This window comes from Fusarium odoratissimum (genome assembly GCF_000260195.1).
Source record: "Fusarium odoratissimum NRRL 54006 unplaced genomic scaffold supercont1.13, whole genome shotgun sequence".
NCBI lineage: Eukaryota > Fungi > Ascomycota > Sordariomycetes > Hypocreales > Nectriaceae > Fusarium > Fusarium odoratissimum.
In genome coordinates this window covers 127792-144443 of record NW_022158699.1, presented here as the reverse complement: position 1 = coordinate 144443, position 16652 = coordinate 127792, and the positions used below count along the sequence as shown (strand labels likewise).

Below are 16652 nucleotides of genomic sequence, written 5' to 3'. Positions count from 1 at the left end.
GGAAGTACTGACTGCCGCTTGCAAGGTTGGTGATAGTCCAAGGCGTGTCGGGATGGTTATTGGCTTTTTCAAGTTTAAAGACTTCATCATTGTTCGACATGTTAAAGCTCCAAGCGTGCGCCATATCATGATGATCTGGGAAAGGTCAGTAACTTCGAACAGGATTATCTAGGCTGGATGAGATACCGTTGTTCGCATTTAGAGCCATCCTGCTGTGTGGCATCATGATCATCACAGTCCAGCCATTGAAACCATGAGGCAGACAATTGTCCATTCGACTGTTTTCGTATAATCCCGCCCACTGCATGACGTCCTTCAATTTAGAAATCCTGCCATCAGCAAAATTCTTGTCGTTTGTAACCTTGGTGATTTGGCCATTCAACGTCGTCCTTTCGGTTGTCCAAGCTGTTTCTTTCACACTTAAAGTGTCGTGATCCCTCTTCAGATTATCGTACAAAGCTTTGAGGCTGTTATACGCCGAGGTCTTTTCTTGTAGCTGGGTGGTCAAAGAGATCTTTTCTGCTACCAAGCTCTTACTGTTGGTGGCCAGGGTGGCATCTGTCGCTATCAAATCGCCGAGCTGCTTTTTTAAGCTTTCATAGCTTTCCTTGAGAGAATTATATGCATCGTTCTTTTCTTTTTCGAGCTTTTCAAGGGCAGCCCTTTTCTCATTATGCATTTTTGTTCCCAAATCAGCCGTAAGCGACTGGAGCTGTCTGGACAAGTCGTCGCACTTTTTCTGCAAAGTGTCGTACTTCTCTTGTTCATCCTTTCTCGCAGCATCAACAGCCGCCTGCTTTTCCTTCTCAAGGCGCTGGAGTGTTTGTTCGATTTCGCTCTGCTGTCCGGCTCTCAGGGTGTCATAGTCAGATTGCCTCTTTCTGATATCCTCTAGCTCGTCGTTATGTTTCGACCTCAGAGCTTCTAACTCGCTGGCGCTGTCCGATTTGATCTTGTCGATCTCGTCTTGGAACCTTTTTGCGTGTCCAGCATGTTCTTCGGTCTTGGCTTCTAAGTCTCGAGTGACAGCATTGAGTCTTCCTTGTAATGCTGACGCGTAGTTCCCATGCCAGTCTTGGTCATCTGAAGGTGGAGGGCCAAGGTCAGGCAAGCCGGCAGCGGAAGGACCCAATGTCGTGGGTGTCTTGCTGTTAGATGAAGTTGGGGAAGCGAGCTTGGGAATTGGCATCCATTTCCTCCAAACCTCAGCTGGTATTAAAGCAGAAAAGTCAAAGTCCTCCTGGCCGTGTACAGAGACTTTCTGAGTTGTTGATTTAGACTTCTCGCTGGTGTACCCTGTAGTCTTGCTCAAGATTCGATTCAGTACCTTATTGGCTCGACCATTCCCCCATCCACCCTGGCGCGAAAGGATACCAGGATCACGGCTGAGGACAGAAGTAGCTTCTATGATCTTGCCTTGCTCTTTGCGCATAGCGAAGCGTACCCCCAAGAGTGTATCGATTGATGTGTCCAGGGCATCTTCCCCGTCGACAGCTTCATAGCTCTCTGGGTCATCAATGATGAGCTGGACATACTTGAGTAGAATCTTATAGTCCATGTAGCTGTCGAAGAGCTCAGCGGTATAGCTGCTGACTTGGTCGTATTCCAGAGTCTTGACAGGCTTGTTGCTGGCCCACTCAATGAATGATCTATTTGACTTGTACTTCGTCAAGATGGCCCAGGTGAGCTGAGGGCGTTCAGAAACCCTCTGAGGAAAAGCAGCAGCGGCCTGGAAAATGGAATCTATATCCCATGGTGTGTTTTCTGAATTAACTGTTAGAATCAACACCATCTTGAAGCTGGGCGAATGACTCACCATTCTTGATTTGCCCGCCGCCCATCCAAGAAACATGGATGTGACTTTCGGTGTTCTCCATAATAGAAGCAGATCCCCTAGAAGAGAAAGAATCGCTACTGTTGAGAGTAAACTTGGTGGCTTTGCTGCTGTCTTTTGCGTCAAGCCTGGCTTTGATCTTCTTGACGGTCAGATCAACATTGTTTCGATCAATGACTTTGACCGAGATGATGCCGGTGAATTCTCCACCCTCGATGAACCCCGAGATATAAGAATCACCGTATGCTTCATTAAAGGCTTGAGACGAAGGGTCAATACCCTTCATGGGAACAAATCTCGCGTTGTTCTTGATCAGAGTCGTCTGATTGGTTACTTTGACCGTGACGATGATGTTAATATCGGCGGATTTGAAGGTAGCTTCGTCAATGGCCGAGTTGGACCCGCTGACGGTGACACTACCCTTCTTGATGGAGTGAGGGTACGAGACGTTCATGGTCTGGATGATGTCGCTGAGCTTTTCAACGGCCCTCGCAGAGTATGAAACGACCTGTTTTATATGAGAAATACCCAGTGAAATTAAATGGTGGTTTACTTACCTGCGATGGTCTTTCGACTTGAGTGCTATCGTTATGGACTCCATCAGTGTCAACGACCACTGCTCCATCAATACAGATTTCATGAGCTGTGAGACAATTAGTAGTGTATTTGGTAGACAGACTGGGGTATGAGATTCCTACTGTACGAGTTGAATCTGTCGAACATGTTAGCAGCAATTGACTTGAGGATTTAATCGACACCTACCCTTGCCCGATGCGCATGGCATCATTATACGGCGCGAGTGTTAGACTCATGGCGACGATTAACTTAGTCACTTGCGAAAAGGGTGAAGTAAGATAAGTCAGTCGGCAAGTGGTAGCTGATTACGAACTGCGTGTAATTGAACAAAATTGATCACAAAGGAGCGTCTGGGGATATACACGGTTTTCGTTGCTCCCGAAAGCTACAACTATTGGTTCAAAAAGTTCCCTCTTGGAAAGAATGGAGAGCATCCTAAACCGGGACGCCATTATGATGGCGTCGTATGATTCCGTGTGATAGTTCCCCGCCTGTCACAGCTGAAAAGGTCATTCGGAGTAACTGGTTGTTAGCTGGATGATCTCTAGTGCGGCTAGGCCCGAGCCTCGTGCCGTCTAGAGCGGGGTGAGGACAGCTGAATTATAGTGGGCAGGAATGGTGATAACCATAGGTAGTTAGATTGGCAGCTTGTTTCACAATGCCCCGCAATATCTTCTCTAGCATGCCAATATTCACCAATAGACTCTAATAGCGTTTCAGCTACTCACAGATTATTGGCATGTAGTTCGTGTCTATCTACAGCGTCAGTACATCTTCTACCCAAAAGGAGTGTTCTCGACCAGCCACATGCCAATCCCTAGCGTTCCAGGCACCGGGAAAAAGAAGATCGCCGTTGATGTTGTCTGGGAGGAGAAAAGCGCACTTGACCGTGTCGTTAGTATACCTAATGCTGGCTGGATATCTATCAAATAGGTAGCTTTTTTATTCCGCAACCATTGTCATTCTCCAACTTTACTGCAAATCTCCTTCATCTCTCTTTTGCTCCTACAAGTTGGGTTCAAACACCAATCACTATAATGTCGCTATCAGACGAAGCCGAGGCTCTTGCTGCCAAGCTTGGACCGTCTCATACTGCAACCCCCAGCTCCGCTGTACTCTCCAATGCGGGAGCCAAGCTTGATGATCTGGAAGCGAAATTGGGCGCTGAGAAGCCAGATGCCGAGCAGCATCCTTCGAGTTCAGGGTCCCCAAAGGTGCCCGAGCCCAAAGCTGCTGACAAGGAGCCTGAGGCAAAGGAAGGGGAACGTACTGCTGAAAATGAGACTACTCCTGACAAGGACGACAAAACAGAAGATAAAGATGCTACTAATGCTGATGAAGACGGAGAGAAAAGCCCTGATGATAAGAAGCAAGACTCCGATGCCAAGGATGATGAGGAAAAGGCTTCTGAGGCTAGTGGTGAAGACAAGAAGAATGATGATTCGAAGGAAAAGGGTAAAGAGGATGAATCAAAAGAAGAAGATACCAAGGAGAAAGATCCAAAAGGCGGTGATGATGATTCGAAAGATAAGGCTGATACGACAGACCCTGATAAGTCTGATAACAAGGAGCAGAAGAAGGATGATAACGACAAGAATGTTGACATCCCTCTCCCACCATCTCCCAAGAGTCTCGTAAGGAATACCCTCGCTTCTATCGCGTTACTTAGACATGGCTCATAAGGACTTAATAGGGTGTCGACGACTACCTTGCTTCACCACCTGAAAAGGCTAGCACTTTTCAGGAAACGGACAGACCATGGGAAGCAGATGGATATGCTGCTACAAGTGGCCTAGATTCGTTTGCCCAGTAGGTCTCACTTCGCAGACTGTCGATCTACTACTCACTTTCCTAGGACACATGAGGCCTCTTCGCTGGGAGAAGTAGAATGGCTCGAGATTCTTGAAAATTGCAATGCCATGTATGGTTGGTGCATCGATGGGCCGATGAAGCAAATTGTTCGGGCTCCCAAGCCAGGTAGGTCACAGGCGACTAAGAATCATGATTGTTAAACTCATTCCGTGTAGCCTTTCAACTGAGAGCAGTCCCGCCACCAGAGAAACTCTTGAATGGCGATGCGACACCCCCATCTGGGAACAATGATGGCAATAAAAACGCATCAGATGGAAGTACAGGAGGATCTAGCATATCATCGTCTTCTCCAACATCTTCTACCTCGTCATCACCAAGTGCCTCGCCTCCAACAAAGCCTCGTGCAGCCAACCCAGTCGGTACTGCCTCTGCTACTCCCGAGTCTTCAGTCAAAGGCAAAGCTGATGCCAAAGCTGCTCCATCCTCACCCACGCCAGTCCCCGCGCCAAAGAAAGCTGCCACTAAGCCTGCTGCAACGTCACAGCCTGCAAAGTCGGGCGCAACTAAGCGCCCACCTCAAGCCTCAAAGCCCAAAAGAGTGCTGCCTGACTTTAGCGTCAACGACAACTCCCGAATCGATATTGTCATCAGCTCGCATGAGTTCCAGACCAGTATGGCAACCAATGACTTCAGTGCCTCTTCGACGTCTGCATCCCTCGGAGGGAGTTACGGGCCTGTTGCTGCTAGCGTGAGCTACTCGACGGACAGCATGCACAGTTCATCAACTTCGGACACATCTGACACTTATCACAAGACCATGATTGCGAAATATTTGGTATGTTTCATCCATAATAGTTTTATTGATCCAAAGTTGACAGGCATAGTTCCCTCGAGTTGACCTGAATCTTGACTTATGCCTGGAACCAACCGAAGGCCTCAAGCAGGCTATCGCCAAGGTCGAAGCCACGAAGGACATCAAGGATTTACGTCAATTACGTCGTGACTATGGATATTTGTTCTGCAAATCCATCACCATTGGTGGCCGTCTTCTGACACAGGCACTTATGGATCAGTCTTTGACGACCTCGGAGCAGGAGCAAAAGCAATCACTGAAGACATCTGTCGGTCTCTCTGTGTCGTCTCCCAAGGCATCGGGATCAGTCAGCCACACACAAGAGTCCGGTTCTGATAACTCAAAGTCGCAGGCTCAGTCTGATAAGTCCGAGTCACATACCTTCGAAGCCATGGGCGGTGACAGTTTATTGGCCACTAATCCGATCGCCTGGATACCAACGGTTGGAAGCTACAAGAACTGGCGTATCATCAATGTAATCACCCCTTCCCTCTGTCTTGTACATGATCCTGATAATAGCAGCGCGACGGCCTGATCCTGATGGCCGATATGATCTCTGGACTGAGCGGTTTCGAACACACCAGATCCTGGTTCGACCAAGCCGTTCCGACCCTCAGCAAGTACATCGAGTTCTCAGACAAACTTGTCAAGAAGATACGTCTTAGACTCATGTCACCCAATCACGACCTATGTCTGTCGTGTAAGAAGGGATCTGAGGACCCAGACTTCGCCACTCCACCAAACTACTATTTCGGACACAGGCCATTGTCAACCGTGATGCCGCTAGCTATGGAGCTTGAACATCCCGATATTACATGGGGCCGCATCAAGATGCCCAAGGGCAAACCTGAGTTTCTCTTCAGTCCTGGAAGGTATTGGCACCATCAGCTTGTGATGCTTACTACGGTGGCTAACAGTCCTTAGTTATCGCGCTCCAGCCATCTACGGATACGCCTCCAATAAGGTTGGAGACAATTTATACGGGACTATATACGACGATGAGTATAGAAGTACAGTTTGGAACATCACGTCGCCATATGACGACGCGCTGTGTCATGAGTCACGGGTAATCATCCAAACTGTATCGCCTGGAAATAACTCCCCTGCAAAGATTGTAAGCTATCGCATCCTAAAGTTGTGAGGAATTGCTGACATCTACAAGACCGGAGACTCAGGCAATAACACGCTGTCAATATCTCCTTCTGCTCCAATGATCTCTTCACTTATAGTCTTCCGCAATCAGCAAGGTGTCTTTGTGCCCGCCATGTCAGACAGCAAGGATATCCATGTCTGGCGCGTCTTGAAGACTGGGGCTGCTCCTGGCGACAAGGTCAACATCGCAGAAGGAGATCAGATTCAGCTCGCGTGGTGCTACCAGGACCAATACTGCGGCTATCGAGACTTTACTGATGACGCGTTTGGACGCCGCCGAAACAGTCCTCCACCAGAGTCCAAGAGTTCGACACTGTATATGAGATTACCGTGGCCGCGCTTTGAACCTGTGGAGAGTCTCCCTGATCAGGCCGAGCCTTTACCAAATGCCCTCATGATGAGCGAAGTGCCAACGCCACCAGATAACCCAAACAGTATCCTGCATGAGCAGATTACTGTCATTAAAGATCACAAGCACGCCGCAAAAGACATTCTCGTCGAAGATTGCATATTTCGGCTCGATATAGTCAAGCACCACGGCCGTGGAGATGTCGATGACTACCTGCTGCGAGGAGTGAGTCAACAAGCAACCTTCCCGGATGTCATCAAAAGAGAAGCACTCGAGAAGCAAGTGGAAGAGGAGGAAAAGGAACGGAGAGAACGAGAAGAAGCAGAGAAAAGAGCCAAGGAGGAGGAGGAACGAGAAAGTAAGAGTGCTGGTGAAGTCTTGGTAAGTTCAACCACCTATAAGTGGCGTTATCTCAAGACTAACATGACAAACAGATGAATGCTGTGTTTCCGGTTACAATGCTATTTTAGGTGTTTACATAGTTGCTCACTAAGTACTTATTCGGCCTCGATGCTGAGGACCGCCGATAAATCTAAAGCCTGCATGCCCTTTCTTCTTGCTTTACGTTTCTACATCTATCTATGTATCGCATTTTCTATACAAACATTAGGCCTCGTTTTTTTCGCGTTGCCTTCATACACCTCGTAGGCCCGTGGGGTGATTCCAAGGTTTGCACAAGAATTAAAAAGGCATCTTAACTGGTCAACATGCTTTTTTTCTTTATCGCCATCGGGATTCGAAAGTAAGAAATAATAATACTTTATTTTTACTGCCTATTTGCTGCCTATAGCTTGTTCCTACAGGCAGCTTGTGAAACGACCACTGTCAGATGACAACACGGTGTTATCAGCCAACACGTCATCAGCGATGTTATAAATCCTTCGAGAATCCGCAATCTTACTTATGCAACATCAACAAAGCTAATGAGAAATGTCACACCTCGTAGCCAGAAAATATTTCACAGTTTTTTTACCCCTCGTGTTTGCCGTTCTTTTCGCATTCGCGAGCGCATGGCCAGAGGCACCACTATGGACTGATAAAGATCCCTGCCCTTCGATTATTCGCGCAATCGTCCCATCCTACAAGCCATTCGGCAGCTGGGAAGCTGTACACAATGCTATGAAGTCATGCAGCAATATTACCGAGCTCGACCTGAGGATGGTGGGGGCAAGTTGCACGGAGTTTCCCGATGGTTATAATCTACCTTTCAGGTCGGACGGGAGCGATCGATATCTCTCGGCGCCACAAATACTATCGCTATATAACTACGAATTTCATGAATCTGAGTGGGAGGATATGTGGTCAGGAACACCACATTGGGCCAACGACGATGGCTCATGGCCTGTGTCGAATTCCACAAACTCTGTTATCGGGTGGGCAACAGAAATGTATTATCGCGGCCGATGGAAATGGGATCAGCTGTCCTACGAATACGAATATGCCGCTGGTCTAGCAGACTACTCTAGATGGCAAGGACACGGAATCGCACAAAGATGGTATGATCAGCGACATACACCGATTGAGAGGTTATCAATGGAAAACATGCAGCTCTGGCTGGAAGCTATGGACTTCTCCAAAGTGCACACATTATCAATCGAGCATGGAGGCACTCGGCCGGAAGGAAGAGGTTTACTCGTTGACCTTCCCCCGGCATTAACAGGTCTCGAGAATCTCTCTATCCAGGGCCGGTGGTTAAATTGGAGAACATATCTGGCGGAGTGGGAAGCTGCTCCGGGACCATTACCCAAGAACAAGTGGTCTTCTTCCCCGCCCCCTCCGGCCCGCGATTTCATCTTGGCGTTACCTCCAACATTGAAGAAGCTCACCTGGACAAAGAGTGAAACGGTCCAAGAAGATGTATCCAACTCTGTTTTGAAGCACCACGGAGCCTCACTGGAGCATCTCGAGTGGACAAACCACGAGGGAGGATTCAAGCCCAGGCCATTATTGACTCATGATCAGCTACAAAGTCTGGGAAAGTGGGCACCTGGTTTGACCAGCCTTACCATCGACCTGGAACGGAGAAACGGAACCTCGCCCCAAGATGAGCTGAACATTCTTGCCGAGACTCTACCCAAATTGAGAAGGCTAGTTGTTAATCTAAACTTGCTGGACGAAAGGGTACTACTAAACAATACTGGCTATGATGACAAGAAGAAACACGCATCAGACTCAGTTTTGGATGTAGAAGAAGGCCTTGCTTTGTTCCAAGGTCTAAGAAAGTCCAAGGTTGGCGATAGGTTCAACAGTGTCGAGTTTCGTCAGGGTGAATGGACTGATGATTGGCCTTTTGGAGAAAGTCTCTGGGAGGATAGATATTGGGTCAGGTGTTGGATGGTTAAAAAGGATAGGGGACCAGGGGCGAGGTGCAAATCGGGAAGTGAGAACGCCTTTGAAGCTGACTTTTGACAAGATATAAGTCGTATCTTGGGTAATTGTGTGTTTGGTTGGTATGTTGCATGAACTGTGTTCTTGTGAGTGTCGTTTTGACTTGATTGGCCCGAAAGCTGATGCTTGCATGGCGCGCCTTACCTCGACTATGACTTCATCGAATATACCCATCACATGAGTCCAGAAAGAGTGTAACCTTGATTTACATCAGTCGATTGGACTTCCTGTAACTCCGGGTTGTGTCGGTTACCTTATTTGTGAAGGGTTAATTAGTAAGAAGCGGCATCCGAATTCGTCCGCAGACCGAGCTAGATACTCCGTCACCAAAGGGAGGCGGGCTATCTCTGACGGCGGGTTTATTTCAACCATCAAGTTGATCTGCAATGTCATTTTAGTAAGCACCAGCGGTTACAATACAAGAGAGAACTCATTTGGATAAACACCTGGCCTTGAACTTGAAAGTTGCAGCTGCAAATTATGACCTTGAATACCCATGCAATTTCCACAATGGTTCCATTACTACAAGACACCCCAATTGCGACAAACAGTGTTTTGAAAATTCCTTCCAAACCTGGTGACATGGCACGCAGCGATTCATCAGCATCATCCGCGACCGAAGATGAACGCATAGCTCGGAGTGAAACTTCATGGTCTGAAGGAGCAGCAGACAGCAAGGAAGACGACATCCAGGAACAGAAGCATGCTCTCCACAAAGTTCTATCGGAGCTTTTTGAAGAAAATATCATTGCCAAGCCCTGCCGTGCTGCAAGTAGAGTCTTGCAAGGCCTTATTCCGGCACATGACGGTTTTCCCGAAATCGTGCCCCAGCAAGGCCCTAAGCAAGGGCAGTGGGAATTTCGCGAACCCGAATTCTGGACCTGCGGCTTCTTCCCGGGAACACTGTACGCTCTTCTCGAGCGATCTATCAGATACCCGGGATCTTTGCGAGCCGACAACCCTGAACATAGATCATCCACCATTATCAGGAACCATTTACTCCCGTTATGCAAGTCATGGTCTGAGCCACTTCATGCCATGGCCAGCAGAACAGACACCCACGACATTGGCTTCATCATCATGCCGGCGCTTCGGAGAGATTGGGAGCTATTCGGGACCGAGCGCAGTTTCGCCTCTATCGTACAGGCGGCTCACAGTTTGGCTACCCGTTATGTGCCAGCTGCTGGTGCCATTCGCAGCTGGGATTGTCTTCTGAAAAAGGACATCACCGTCACAGACATGGAAAACAATCTCCTCGTCATTATTGATAGCATGTGCAATCTCGACCTCCTATTTTATGCTGCCGCGCAGACTGGTGAACAGAGACTCGCTAATATTGCTGCATCCCATGCAACGACATTATTGAAGACGCATCTTCGACCAGAGAGTGTGAGGTCTACTGCCAAGCACGGATATCAGGATCAACTCTACTCGACTTGCCATGTTGCCAACGTCGACCCCCAGACTGGAGATTTGAAATGGCGACGGACAGCCCAGGGCTACGCCGACCACTCGACGTGGTCGAGAGGTCAAGCCTGGGCTATTCTTGGTTATGCACAGACTTACAACTGGACCAAAGATGAAAGGTTCCTCGACGCAGCTTGCGGGTGCGCCGAGTATTTCCTCTATCGGCTGGAAACATCCCCTTCTTGCGTCGAGCTTCCGATTGAAACTGGACGAGGGCATGCAAACCCCTGCAGGGGACGACATGTACCACTCTGGGACTTTGATGCGCCCATTGAGAATCCTCAAGATCCGCTTCGCGACTCATCGGCTGGCGTGATTGCCGCAAATGGAATGCTATTGTTATCCCAATCCCTTGCTGCGTTGGGTAGACACACGATGTCACGCCGCTTCTTCGATGCGTCCATCGAAATTGTCAAGGATACGTTGGATGTGTGTCTCGCTACCGACAAGGCCAAGCTGACCACTTCTGGAAATAATGGCACATCCATCAATGTGGCAGATGTTGTCCTGGGGGCGACCTTTGATGCTCTTTTGAAGTATGGGACAGCTAACAATAATGAAAACGCAAGGAGACGGTATGCTAACCACGGATTGGTATATGGCGATTATTATCTTGTCGAGTTTGGAAACCTTCTTTTGAGTATGGGACTGGTCTAGATATGCGTTCTCCTAGCTATAGTAATAGATAACATTTATATAAACCTCATTCTACTTATTCTTATATTAATTGCAATTTCAAATAATAAGTGAGAAATGAGTATAGATTAAGAGGTTCTTTGGAGTGATAGTTAATACTAAAGCCCGAGAGCCCACAATCACTACACGAGACTCAATCATGAATTTGTATTACGCAGATATTGTTAGTGGTGGAATAGATATAGATAGGCTTGAAGGGTAGAAATATATATATACTTTCAATGCATCTAGGCTGAGTGTACTTTCATAGAAGGCCCCTTTCCAAAGTCCCAGGAGGTGTTGCCTGTTGAATGCTGATATTTGTTTCACCAGCTGCCGTTACATCAATATCTAGCATAGTCATGGAGCCCCAGTCATCCTTGAGATAATACCAGTCATTTGGCACATAATCCATGCTCTGATTCACATTGCTCACGCCAAACACTGCAGTTGCAACAATGGCTGATGGTGGAGCCTCCGACGCCACGTTGGACTGATTACCCATGGTACCTGCACCAGAATACCGTATGGAAGGAATTAACGTCTTCTGTGCAACTAAGTTTGTGTTAGGGTCTGCGTGAATCAGATATCCTCTCCCTCCTAGCTTTGGTTCATCACGGCGAAGCCCTCCTTTGAGGTGGATGCTTGGCGTCAAATCAACAATGCCACTAACTCCCCCTCGAGATTTGACCAGAACACTGGATTCCTCAGTAACACAACCTTCGGCAAACTGCCCATCATGTTTAATCTTTGCCCTGTCAATCTCGGGAATATGATATCTCGTATCCGTTAGCGCGTCTACCGCGAAGGAGCTATCCACCATTTCGAAGCTGTTGAACCACGGGATGCCATTGACTTCTCCAAGGCCTTTTATGTGATGGATACGAAGATGCCATCCCGGGTAGTGGTAAGTTAAAGGAACCAAAGTCGTTTGGATTGTTAGGTCCAGGTTCTTTACTGGTCTCCACGTGCTAGTGATGGAAGGAAGATGGCCACGGCCTTTTGCAGAGTGAATTGGTATAGTATCGAAGCGAACATCGACTGGTTGCGACCTGACCCTCCACGGTTCACCGCCATCCAATGTCACAGCCAGAGTGCTATCGGGCGCAACTTGGTGGAGTTCCAGGCCAGTTGGTACGCTGTACCCAAACGCAGAAGAGTATGCAAGCTTTCCATACTTTGCTTCTCTGGCCTTGAACATTTTGGTGGTCATCTGTCCCGCTGATAGAAGATAATGATGCTCTTCAGAGTGACATACTATCTGATGAGGTGCTGGAAAGACCCTTGCAGTGTCGGGATGTCTGGCGCTTGGAACCAAGGAATAGATCGGATGGGGTTCTTCTTTGACGGTCCAGAATGGGTGATCTGATGGCAACCCCAGCACGACGAAGGATTTCAGGCACCAGTATACGGATTGTCTGGAATTATAGTCTTCAGACATGTACATATTTGGGTACACATAGCCAATGTTCATTGTGCCGTCTGAATTGAAGATCTCTGGCTGTTTTGCCCACCATCGAAGGTGCCGCAGGAGAAGTCCCTTGACTGCACCCAGGCTAATTCGAAAGTTTGGAGACTGAATGTCCGAGAAGGCAAGGGCAGACCAGAAAGCTCCACAGGCGAACCGGTAAGTCATGCTTCTACCAAAGGGGATAGCAGCACCGTTCGTGTCAAAGTATCTCCAATATTCGGACGCAAAGTCCATCGCTTGCTGTCGATATTTCGCAACTCTTTTCTCGTCATCTACTGCGCAGCGGACGTACAGTAGCTGTGCGAATTGAATGGCGAAACTTCCAGAGTAGTAATCTGCCTGCTTCCTATCGTCCCCCCAAACACCATCCGACGACCACCCTTCGCTGAGGTAGAACTGATCGAGAATTTCAAAGTCTTCGTCCATGGCCTGTCTGGCTTTCCCTCTGTCAGATCCCAGCACCATCGACAGTGCCAGGTTCACAAGAACTCGGAACCATCGCCAGTTATTTTGCGGCATGTCGAAGTCGTTGATTTGTTGCAGCCATTGCTCTAGATTCCTTTTGGATTCCGAGTTCAAGAGTGTCAACATTTCTTCAGGTTCCGTCAGGAAGGCGAACGCTATCGATTCCATCTCAACCATGCGCTGGTCGAAGGACTCGAGGTTCCCCCAGTATTCGGGATGCTCGGGGTCGACCCCAGCTTCAATACCGCGGATCCAGGAACACATTGAAGAGCCGGTGGAGTCAGTGGAACTTTCCACAAGGCCTGATATTGCCCATAAAGGACGAGCAAAGCCTTCGAGTTGAGCGGCAACATCGTCAAAACCCGCAGCAGTTGAGGGGTAGAGCTTGACGCGAGCTTTAGACTTAGACCTGTATTGCTCCAATGGCCTGATAAGAGTAGTAGCTGCACGTAGCAGGTCGTCACGGTCCCGGAAAGGATTGTCAGAAAAGCCTGGTAATCCAGGCATGACGATTCAATAAGTGAAGTACGAATGTCGGATTGGATTCAGTGCTGAGCAAGGTCACAAACTTGGATCAGTGATAATAGGAACCCTGAAATTATCGAGTGAAGCAGATTAATCTCGGTCAATCTATGTCCGATTATCCAGTCGACATTATCTCATATGAAGCTAGGTCAGCACAGGCAGGCCAGTGGTCATTGACGTGCGGGGTGCTCGGCATTTCGGTGTATCTCAAGCGGGTCTCGGGCTAAATAACTCGGGGCACTTGAACTCCCGTCTTCTCGCCTCTCATACTCACAAACAACTGTACTGCGTGCTTTTACTTTGTCCGAGGTGATAAGATGGATAACGACAGCTCCACTCAGCCAGAGCAGACTGCTCAAGCCTCCGATGTAGGCCTTGCGTGCAACTGCTGTCGGAAGCGTAAGCTTCGATGTTCACGAGAGACGCCAATCTGCGAACACTGTCGTAAGACAGGTACGGCGACATAACGCTTCACCATTTGCTGAAATATCTCACATACCTTATCAGGGCAAGATTGCGTTTACGAGACAAAACGTGCCAAGCCTGGCATGAAAGCCGGTGCCATCGAAAACGTCCACAAAAGGCTTGGTACAGACAATTCTCATATACCACGACAGTATGACTGATTAAAGACCAGATGCATTGGAACGGACGATCGCGAAACAACAGACAACATTAGAAGCCCTGCGCACTGAACAGACATCAAATAATAACGCAGGCTCACAACAAGAAGCTATTGATGGGCAGAGTCTGCTCTTCTCTCTTGCACGTGAGATATGCAAACTCGGCAATCCAGCTCTTACCATTTCTTCAGACACTTCCCATGATTCCGGAAATAAACGTCGTCGAACGGAAGAACACGGTGCGCAACAAGAAAGGCTTCATTATGTGGTCAATCAGCCCACTCTGCCAGACAATGTCATCCTCGATCAAGTCATAGACGCCTACTTTCGGCAGATACATCCATGGATTCCTATGATACACGAAGGCCGATTTCGCAAACGACTTCAAGATCATGGCGATAACACAAACTTGCTTCCACTCCTACAAGCCATGATCTTGAGTGCCTCACATCATGTTCCTAGGCGCGACGTCGCCGAGATAGCACAGAGTCTTATTGGGGACCAAGAGGATGTCAGAGACTGGGTGGTTGCCAAAGCTACCAAATGTCTGTCAGTGGAGAACCTACAAGCTCTAATAATTATCTGTTTCCGTGATGTAAGCTAGCGCTTGATCCTTGATTCACTCTCGGGGCTAACACGAATTCAAGATTGGTGACGGAGAAGAGTGTCGAGCATGGTCGCTTATCGGTGCTTTAACTCGCATGGTTGAATATCTCCAGCTCACGATAGAAAGCGACGAAGCAGACCGTTCATCCTTTTCGCGACCATACACCTCTCTACACCCGCCACATGGATGGACAGAAGCGGAAGAAAGAAGGAGGGTATTTTGGTGTGTCTTCAACCTAGATCGCTTCTGCTCCTTCACCACGGCTTGGAATACTAGCCTCACCTCAGATGATGTCAACCGCCGATTGCCCTGCGATGGAATAACATGGAGAAAAGAGGAGACTGTATCCACCCCATACTTTGGTATCTGGGATAAATCGGCCGCACGCATCGGAAACCCCATCGCGTTTCTCCCTTCACATTCTACCACCGCGCCAGCCACTGCCGATGAAGGCGGTATTACACCATCCGAAGCAACAACATCGCCGGGAGCAGCAGCCTCTTCTGTTGATATGTCGACAGTCGGGGCTTTTGCGTATTGTATCGAGGCAACCGAGTCACTGAGTCGCGTCACGAGTTACTTTCTCCAGCAGAAGGTCAATACCAAGGACCATAACGATCTCGGTAGTTGGCTCACAAGATTCAAAGAGCTCGACGTGCGGTTGGTGCACTGGAAGATGCTTCTCCCTAAGAAGTGGAAAGTGAATATTGCTCAGCAATCGTCGAGGATGGATCCAAACCTTACGCTAGCTCACGTCACGCACAATGCATCTATGATACTACTTCATCAGCCCATCGCCTTTCCTCCTCTGGACTGGACTTTCCGAACAAGGCTACCGAGCTTCTGCAGCCTTGATACTTGCCAAGCGGCAGCTATCGAGATCGCCACGATAACGAACCACTACCTCCAGATTGCTGAGCATACAGGGCCTCTGAGTAATCAATATGCTTTCTGTGTATACCTTGCGGCCAGAGTTCTGCTTTTACATTGGCGGTATCATGCTACCGATTCTTTGTCATCCGAGTTCTGGGCATTGATACAAAACCTAGAAACCATGGCTAAACGATGGGCGGGGCCTCATCAACTCGGAACTAGGGAGAATCTAGCATCCAAGTATCAGGCTGTTCTTGTTGACTTGCATACTCGATGCGTTCAAGACGCATCTTTCAACATCAACCCTTCGGCTTATACAACAGAAGTTAAGCACTCTCGATCAGTGTCACAACACTTAGATGCGGCTCCGAGATTGCAAGGTCATCAAGCTGTTAGACATCCAGCCCAAGAGAATGGAGGCCCCTCATTCGCAGGCAATGTGTCAGCTAACGCATACTACCCTGGTGCGACGCCTAGCTTAGTCAATGGTCAAGCAGGGCAAAGAAGCGGTAGTGTAGGAAGTGGAGACTTGGGCATGATTTCTCAGATGCTCCTTGATGCCGAGTTTATTGATATGGATCGCGTTATTAGCTTTGATGATGGTATCTTTGGAACTGAACACGAGAGCGGGTGCTTCTGAGGGTGTGTGGTGTATTATTATCAATGTAATTCTCATCCTTCTTTCTTATTAAAATTCAGCAACTAAAAGTGGCCAATTATTCACAATGAGATCAGGACTCGGTGTGTTGAGAGTTTCGCAAATGGCAGCAGTCGGCCTTCGGCGTAGCATCCACCGACGCCAGTAAAGAAACAACATTTTCGTATAGAAGGCCAGTTCACAAATCGGCTCACTGTAAATTACCCCAGGTTTCTCACAGCCTTGGCAATCGATAAAACTTGGAGATCCCCCGTTGCCCGAGAAAGTTGCCCCGACAGATTTGCCCCGATGGCTTTTGGTGGCAGACCAGCTTCAAACTGGGGT

General features: G+C 48.3%; 6 protein-coding genes across 6 annotated transcripts; 4 read left to right on the top strand and 2 right to left on the bottom strand.

Moving 5' to 3' along the window:
* Window positions 1-145: 145 nt before the first annotated feature.
* FOIG_08418 (uncharacterized protein) lies at window positions 146-2557 on the bottom strand (the record flags this gene model as incomplete). Its single annotated transcript, XM_031208452.1, has 4 exons — window positions 146-1764; window positions 1817-2342; window positions 2392-2477; window positions 2533-2557. The coding sequence occupies 4 exons, from the start codon at window positions 2555-2557 to the stop codon at window positions 146-148; spliced, it is 2256 nt and encodes a 751-aa protein (XP_031061458.1).
* An 890-nt stretch (window positions 2558-3447) lies between these two features.
* On the top strand, window positions 3448-7046 carry FOIG_08417 (uncharacterized protein; the record flags this gene model as incomplete). The annotated part of the gene is made up of 9 exons (XM_031208451.1): window positions 3448-4044; window positions 4104-4219; window positions 4266-4387; window positions 4438-5057; window positions 5107-5550; window positions 5598-5947; window positions 6000-6189; window positions 6238-6957; window positions 7011-7046. 9 exons carry the CDS (start codon window positions 3448-3450, stop codon window positions 7044-7046), a joined length of 3195 nt encoding a protein of 1064 aa, XP_031061457.1.
* Window positions 7047-7506: 460 nt separating this feature from the next.
* FOIG_08416 (uncharacterized protein) lies at window positions 7507-8985 on the top strand (the record flags this gene model as incomplete). The annotated part of the gene is made up of 1 exon (XM_031208450.1): window positions 7507-8985. One exon carries the CDS (start codon window positions 7507-7509, stop codon window positions 8983-8985), a length of 1479 nt encoding a protein of 492 aa, XP_031061456.1.
* Window positions 8986-9474: 489 nt separating this feature from the next.
* Window positions 9475-11088, top strand: FOIG_08415 (uncharacterized protein; the record flags this gene model as incomplete). The annotated part of the gene is made up of 1 exon (XM_031208449.1): window positions 9475-11088. One exon carries the CDS (start codon window positions 9475-9477, stop codon window positions 11086-11088), a length of 1614 nt encoding a protein of 537 aa, XP_031061455.1.
* A 209-nt stretch (window positions 11089-11297) lies between these two features.
* Window positions 11298-13549, bottom strand: FOIG_08414 (uncharacterized protein; the record flags this gene model as incomplete). The annotated part of the gene is made up of 1 exon (XM_031208448.1): window positions 11298-13549. The coding sequence occupies one exon, from the start codon at window positions 13547-13549 to the stop codon at window positions 11372-11374; it is 2178 nt and encodes a 725-aa protein (XP_031061454.1). The 3' UTR covers window positions 11298-11371.
* A 296-nt stretch (window positions 13550-13845) lies between these two features.
* Window positions 13846-16383, top strand: FOIG_08413 (uncharacterized protein). The gene is made up of 4 exons (XM_031208447.1): window positions 13846-14020; window positions 14075-14155; window positions 14205-14785; window positions 14838-16383. Exons 1-4 carry the CDS (start codon window positions 13885-13887, stop codon window positions 16308-16310), a joined length of 2271 nt encoding a protein of 756 aa, XP_031061453.1. The 5' UTR covers window positions 13846-13884; the 3' UTR covers window positions 16311-16383.
* Window positions 16384-16652: the final 269 nt, after the last annotated feature.

Coding starts and splice junctions, on each gene's coding strand:
- FOIG_08413 (XM_031208447.1), top strand. CDS start 13,885: ATGGATAACGACAGCTCCACTCAGCCAGAGCAGACTGCTCAAGCCTCC. Junction 14,021..14,074: donor CGAACACTGTCGTAAGACAG/GTACGGCGACAT, acceptor ATACCTTATCAG/GGCAAGATTGCGTTTACGAG. Junction 14,156..14,204: donor AAACGTCCACAAAAGGCTTG/GTACAGACAATT, acceptor ATTAAAGACCAG/ATGCATTGGAACGGACGATC.